This window comes from Oculina patagonica, chromosome 14 (genome assembly GCF_052425735.1).
Source record: "Oculina patagonica isolate OP01 chromosome 14, crgOcupat, whole genome shotgun sequence".
Taxonomy (NCBI): domain Eukaryota; kingdom Metazoa; phylum Cnidaria; class Anthozoa; order Scleractinia; family Oculinidae; genus Oculina; species Oculina patagonica.
In genome coordinates this window covers 15074055-15080733 of record NC_135771.1, presented here as the reverse complement: position 1 = coordinate 15080733, position 6679 = coordinate 15074055, and the positions used below count along the sequence as shown (strand labels likewise).

The window sequence follows — 6679 nt, the reverse complement described above, 5'->3', positions numbered from 1 at the left end:
GTGGGTGGTTCAACATTTTGGCAGAAATGCATTCAATGATTTAAAACAGCAATTATAAATATCTCAAAAACTGCTGATCCAATATAAAGGAAACTGACAGGAAGTCTACTTTTGATTAAATGCTGTATACTTCTTAGTTTTTGTTCAATTTTGGTGTTACCATGGTGACCGTTGCTAGGCAACCATATAAAGTAGATGAATTTTAGTGTTTTAACGAATATTTATCGCAGAAATTATATTTTGGTGAACACCAAAGCACTACACGTTGCTAGAAACACTAGCATCGTTAATATTAGATGTCTTTATAATAACTGACATATTGTTTTTTCTGTTTAAGACAAGTTTTAAGGGTGGATGAGCTAGGTCTGGTTTAACCCAGAAAGGTCCCAAAAGTTTCAAATTTTGTCAGAATTTTAACTTTGATCAAGTTAATAATGTTTGAATTTGCTTTCAAAGCTGATGTATTCTCTTTAAACTGTAAATATTTTTTAGGCATCATTTAAAGGTTTAGTTATGTTCGCGCTTGTCATTTAGTACTGTTATTTGATTATTGTTGTTATTCTTTGAACAATAAGAAAATAAAAGCGCAAACTACGTTTAATACATGTAGACTGATAACAATCTGTGAAGTGTTCTTTGGATTAGTTTCTGAATGGAAAAACCGAAGCTGAGGCATTTTGACAATAATCCAGGGTCCGCTATTCCATAAGTTCCATTCCAGACTGTTCATCCCATGATGCAATTCAAACTGTTTGTCCATGGCGCCTCTTGGAAAATGGCTTGCAGGCAAAATGATAAAAGAATGGTGGTTTTGTACCGATTTTCCTATTAATCTCAATTCTTGTTAATCAAAATAATCTCGTAGATAAACTCTGGAAGTTCCTGAATAACGATATGTTTTTTTAAAAGCTGAAATCCCCACGAAACAACACTAGAATAACTGTAAGTATTCGATCGCGTTTTTGTTTACTTCAGTCCCTGTCCGCGGCCCCCTGCGCCCTCTCTTCTCTGTCGTCGGCTCGCGCTGCGCGGCCCGTCCGGCTCTCCCTACTCAGTCATGGGCTCAGTCGTGGCGGGTCTCGGCGTGGGGGGCGGGCGCGTCCATCCGGCCCTCCTTTTATCCTTCACTGGCTATTTGACGTCCTTAATATATATCTTATTGAAGGTTTTCAGCTCGATAGCATCCGCCGTCTTTAAAATATAACATTTTGAATTTCGGAGTTTTGCGCCACACGACATCAGAATGGCCGCCGTAAGGCAGTCACGTATGCTTAAAAAGAATGCATCATCCTGTGATTTTAAACGATCTAAACAACGGAGGTTTTACAAGAAGTGTTTATGTGAATGTCTAGGTGTTCACGAAGGTGAACTGACCTCTTTTTATAGCAGAAGTGAATGCCAGATGTTTTCATTGATTTCCGGCGGCCATCTTGGTGCCCCTTGGCACGGACTCCAGCATGGAATTTCCATACTGTGCTCTCTAAATTTGTGTGGAACATTTTAACGGATAACTCAAGTACGGAATACCGTACAGACCTGAAACTTGGACACGTAGACTATCTAGTAATTTTCTTTAACCTGTAATATTCTTGATTTTTTTGACTCAATAGCTTTGGATTAATTTTTGGCAGCGCGTGACAGTATCGTTACTTGCGTGACAGTGAAAACCAGCAATACTTGTGTAATGGCAAGCTAGTGTAATCAAGGCCTATCAAGGATATGGCAGAAATTACTCCAGGTATAAAGCGCTCGATTTCCATCACAGTACAAAAGCCTAACTGGAATTGGTGCCTTTGCCATGTTAAAAAAAATGTTCAAGGTAAATTAACATCATTTACTTATAAAAGCTGGGAAAAGTTCGAAAGCTGCTCGACTCGGAGAAGGGATGCAATATGGATGATAATGAAGGACTACTGGAAGGGGGGATATCACCGGCAATGCTATCAAGAATATACGAACATAAACAAAGTACCTAAGGCGGAACAAAACCACTGTAATGCCAGGGAGGATCAAGATGAAGAGTCTATTGGGCAATCTAGTGGTATTGAGCCCCCGAGAAAGAGGGTCTCAGGTCACAACTTCAAACATTCGACATTGATAAATGTGCGATTTGTCAAAAAGACAAAGTCATGAATGCCTATGGCAAAGGAGCGAGAACAAGGGAACAACTTACACTTAACATAAGCGAGTTTGGTGGTGCCGCTTTAATAAAAGCAGCTCGGATTCGGAATGACAGCCGCATGCTATTGCATATCGATGGACGCGACACTATAGCCATGAAGATTAAGTATCATCGATCAAAATTGCTACAAAAACTATGTGAATCCAAGGCAGCTGGCCAAGCTGGAGGAGCAGAATTGTCAGGAAGAAGATGACGAAACCAAAGGTTATAACAGAGCTTTTGATAAAATCAAAGATTTTGTTGAGAAAGAAGTCTTCACTGCTGCAAAAGCCATTCCAATGTCAGTCCTTGTTGAAAAATACACTTCCTTCCTTGCAGAAGAAGAAGTAGATGTTGTAACGTACAGGTCCGCCAAGCTAAAGAACCGGCTAACAAGATGTTTTGGCGAACGGCTGTCCTTTCATCGACCACTGAACCAAAACCAATCAGAAATAGTTTATGGTTCACATGTCACAACAGGTGAGGTGGTAGAAACCGTGCTTATGAGTACGTCATCTGTTGATGAAGAGCAAGTGGCAAACAGTGACAGTGAGGCAGATTCAACAAATGCACAGGAAGAAGTTAGCCGTCAAGTTTACCATACAGCTAAAACCATACAAAAGTTGGTAGCCAACTTGAAACCAACAATGCCATGGCCACCATCATCAGAAGATCTAGTGTGAGAGCGCTGTAGTACCTGATCTGCTCTGCAATATGATGGCATGGCTTCTATCGACACAATCAGAATATTCTGCCGAAAGAGTTTCAGACATCTCGCCGGAAGTTCATCGCCTTGCCCTTTCTCTTTCTCAGGATGTAATACATTCTGTCAGTCGCGGACGCATAAAAACTCCAAAACACATCGTACTTCCAATGACTGTAAAGAGCCTTACAGGAAATGTTGAACTGATAACCATTCTTAACAGATTTGGACACGGTTTATCATACTCTCAAGTAGAGGAAGTGGAGACAGCTCTGGCGGAGACGCAGATTGCTAAGCAACAGAATGGGGTCTTGGTACCAAGTGTCAGCTCCCCTAATGTACCAGGTGTATTCTGCTGGGATAACAACGACCTACAAGAGGAAACCTTGTCAGGTAAAGTTTAGTCCAAACTGAAAGAAAACCATTCCCTCAATCATGTACTTTCTGGTTTTGTTGTGTAAAAAGAACGTTTCCAACTTTGCATCTTAAAAGCTATAAAAAGAAGTCTTTCTTAAAAATATATAAGCGATTAATTAGCGTTTGCAATCTATTGGCTAGAAATCAAAATACTGATCACACTAAACAACCAACACTATGATCTTAAGTAATGGTTAGGGTCCCTTTTAGTATTTACTACAGCACATTTTCCGTATTGCAGGGAAGGGAACGACTCATTGTACTAATGGCATCGTTGTACAACGTAAACCACTCAGCTGTGCTTTACCCCCGGACATTTCCAACAACCAGAACCGCTCCAAGAACCGTTCCATTACCTGCATCTCAACTGACGTACTTCCATACCATTCGGGACCTCGACTGGGACCTGGTACACTTGAAATTGATGTCAATAGTATCAAACAAGCCTCCCCAGAAGTTGCAGTTTATGCACGGGTCATCGACTTTGGCTGGATACTCTGCAGAATGCCGATTGAAGACACCCTATTCTCATCAGCAGAAAATGAACGGCAGGTTATACCAGCGTGGTCAGGCTTCAACATGCTACTACATAAGGAAAGTGTTCCACGTGAATGCTCCATTGGTTACTGTGAAGTCATTGAGGCCAGTCCCACAGAGCTTCCCACAGTGTATACAGTGTTGCAAAGATCATTACAAATGGCTCAGCAGCTCGGGCAACGTGATGTTATAGTTGTCTTCGATCAGGCGATCTACGCAAAAGCCCTTGAGGTGCTGTGGCAGAACAAGGATCAGTTTCAGCGATTGGTTGTCCGGATTGGCTCTTTTCACACCATCTGTGCCTTCTTTGCTGCTATTGGAAAGCGATTTGGAGATGCTGGACTTGCAGATGTTCTAATGGAAAGTGGCATCGTTGGCTCAGGATCTGTGGCCGGAGTTATTGAAGGCCGGCACTACAACCGAGCTCTACGCACACATAAGGTACATATGACTTAATAATTTTTTTTTTACCTAGAGCTAGGTAAAAGACACCTTCATGATTGCTACTGGATCATAAGGCTTTAAAAGTTTTTATCTATGCTGTCCAAATTCAAAATACATTTATTTATTTTTTACTTTTACGTTTATTTTAGATTGTTTTTGAAGCAATGCATCGACTTCAATGGACTGGTTTTAAATCATGGCTGCAACGCAATGGTCACCAGGTCAACCGCATGATACTTGTCAGTGCCATAGAAGACATCCGAAAAGAATTTAGCCCAGAGAAGTTTAACAGGCTTCTATCCATGCCAGATTTCCTAGCAATATTCCATCTGTACAAGGAATACTGCAAAGAAGACAACGGTCCGCTAAAGCTGTTTTGGAACAGCTACCTGGAGATGGTGGAGGTGCTGCTGAATTTTGTGCGAGCAACCAGAGAAGGGAACTGGGGCCTTAATCTAGAATCCATCAAGGAGATGCTACCCTCGTTCTTCGCCTATGATCATACAAATTATGCCAGATATCTCCCCGTGTATGTAGCCCACATGATGTTGCTACCGGAAACCCACCCTGAAGCACATAACCTCCTGGTGCATGGTGATTTTGGAGTTCAGCGATCAACATCCCATGGATTCTCGCAGATGCCGGTGGATCAGACTATTGAGCAAACACTAAACAGGAGCACTAAGACAAAGGGAGGCATTGTTGGTTTCAGCCTAAGGAAAGGTGCTGTTCAGCGCTGGATGGTCACTGCTCACTCCCGTGCTGCGTTCGTGGACAAGTGCAGAGAAATGACAACGGGAGTTCAAGAGAGTCAACGCAGACTGCACAAAGAGACAAGCCCAGCCCGCATGAAAAGAGACGAGGAAGACGTTAAGAAAGTGTTCGAAGTAATCAGGAACTGGCGCAATCCGTTTGAACCATCCACAGAACTTCTTAGCATCAGCTCTGGGTATGTTGCCAGTGAATAAATGAAGCAAGATCTGCTGCTGCCAAAAGAGAAGGGAACAACAGCTTTGACGGCTTTCGTAGAAGAAAGACTGGTCACAAATTCAACAGGATTCTTTCAAACACTCCCCAAACTAAAACTAAGAAGTTTCCGTGATGCACAGAAGAAGACGTCTGTAACAGCAGGGGACAGAAACGTCATAATTAGAGCTGACAGGAACCTATTTGCCCGCCTTCTAGTCCTTGGACAGAGCCGCCAGGTGGACCTTAAAGATCTGCTGACTCACGAGCTTGGTCCCCTTCCTTGGTCGTTGGCTTCATCTGATGGTTCATTGGCCAAGACAAACAAGGCCGTCCTTTCTAAAGAACTGGAAAATGGAGTAGAATTCCTGCAGAGTTTACCTGATCTGACAACAGCTGTCATTATTGATGCCATGGCGGTGCTGCAGGCGCTGGTAAGGGTACCTGATAGATTTTCTGAGCTGGAAGACATGGTGATGACCAGAATTTTGATAGAGGCTGGAGAGGCAGCAAGAATTGACTTTGTAGGAGACCAATATCCGGCCAACTCAGTTAAAAACACTGAAAGGAGCAAGAGAGGGAGAGATGGTGAGCTCGTCGTCAACATCACCAATGGTCAACAGTTCTGCCCACGTCAGTGGAAAAAGTTCATGGCAAATTGAAGTAACAAAACAGGTCTCTTAAACTTCCTCGTACGTGAGTGGTCCGAAAAGGCAGTCTACGCAGAGAAAATCAAAGATCGCACTCTCTTTGTCACTCATGGAGACAACTGTACCAAACTCACCGCCTCGAATGGTACAGTTACTGCATGCACAGTCTTGGAACTTTCCAGTAATCAAGAGGAAGCTGATACCAGGCCCGGATACAAGGATGCTCCTCCATGCAAATCACGCAAGTCAAAATGGCCACCAAGGCATCGCCATAAGGTCCTCTGACACAGATGTAGAAGTTTTGGCCTGCTATCACCAAGCAGCTATTCCTGCTGACGTAATGCTGATCAGTGGCACTAAAAGCAGATCTCGCATTGTTAGTATCCGACAGGTTTGTTAAAAGCTTGGCCGAGAGATATGTGATGTACTTCCCAGCCTACATGCCATAACCGGTTGTGATAGTGTAAGTGCTTTTGCTACCAAAGGGAAGAAGAAAGCTTTTCAAATTGTGCAGCTGTTTCCATCTCTGAGGCAAATTGTTGGCAGTCTTGGTGAGAGAGTCCCTGCTAGTGATGAAGATTTAAGCAAGACAGAACAGTTTGTATGTGCCTTGTACAATGACCATAGATGCAACAGTGTGAATGAACTCAGGTACAAGTTGTTCTGCAAGAGCAAAAATCTTCAGTCACATCAGCTTCCACCGACAAAAGCAGCTCTGAAAAACCATCTCAGGCGTGCTAACTATCAGGCCTTCCTCTGGAAACATGCCCTAGAGGCGCAAACGGACCACGCTCCCAATGG

General features: G+C 43.0%; 1 protein-coding gene across 2 annotated transcripts; it reads left to right on the top strand.

Annotated features, from left to right (window-relative positions):
• Positions 1 to 710: 710 nt before the first annotated feature.
• Positions 711 to 5230, top strand: LOC144638547 (uncharacterized). Of its 2 annotated transcripts, none has more exons than XM_078497741.1 (4): positions 711 to 958; positions 1747 to 3257; positions 3523 to 4259; positions 4412 to 5230. In XM_078497741.1, the coding sequence occupies exons 2-4, from the start codon at positions 2876 to 2878 to the stop codon at positions 5228 to 5230; spliced, it is 1938 nt and encodes a 645-aa protein (XP_078353867.1). In that variant the 5' UTR covers positions 711 to 958; positions 1747 to 2875. The 2 variants fall into 2 exon arrangements, with proteins under 2 accessions (XP_078353867.1, XP_078353866.1); XM_078497740.1 differs by having other exon boundaries at positions 711 to 964; positions 1672 to 3257.
• Positions 5231 to 6679: the final 1449 nt, after the last annotated feature.

Bases quoted from the DNA above. Each gene is read 5' to 3' on its own strand.
- LOC144638547 (XM_078497741.1), top strand. From the start codon at position 2,876: ATGATGGCATGGCTTCTATCGACACAATCAGAATATTCTGCCGAAAGA. The intron at 3,258-3,522 runs GTAAAGTTTAGT...TCCGTATTGCAG, and splicing joins ACAAGAGGAAACCTTGTCAG to GGAAGGGAACGACTCATTGT. The intron at 4,260-4,411 runs GTACATATGACT...CGTTTATTTTAG, and splicing joins GAGCTCTACGCACACATAAG to ATTGTTTTTGAAGCAATGCA.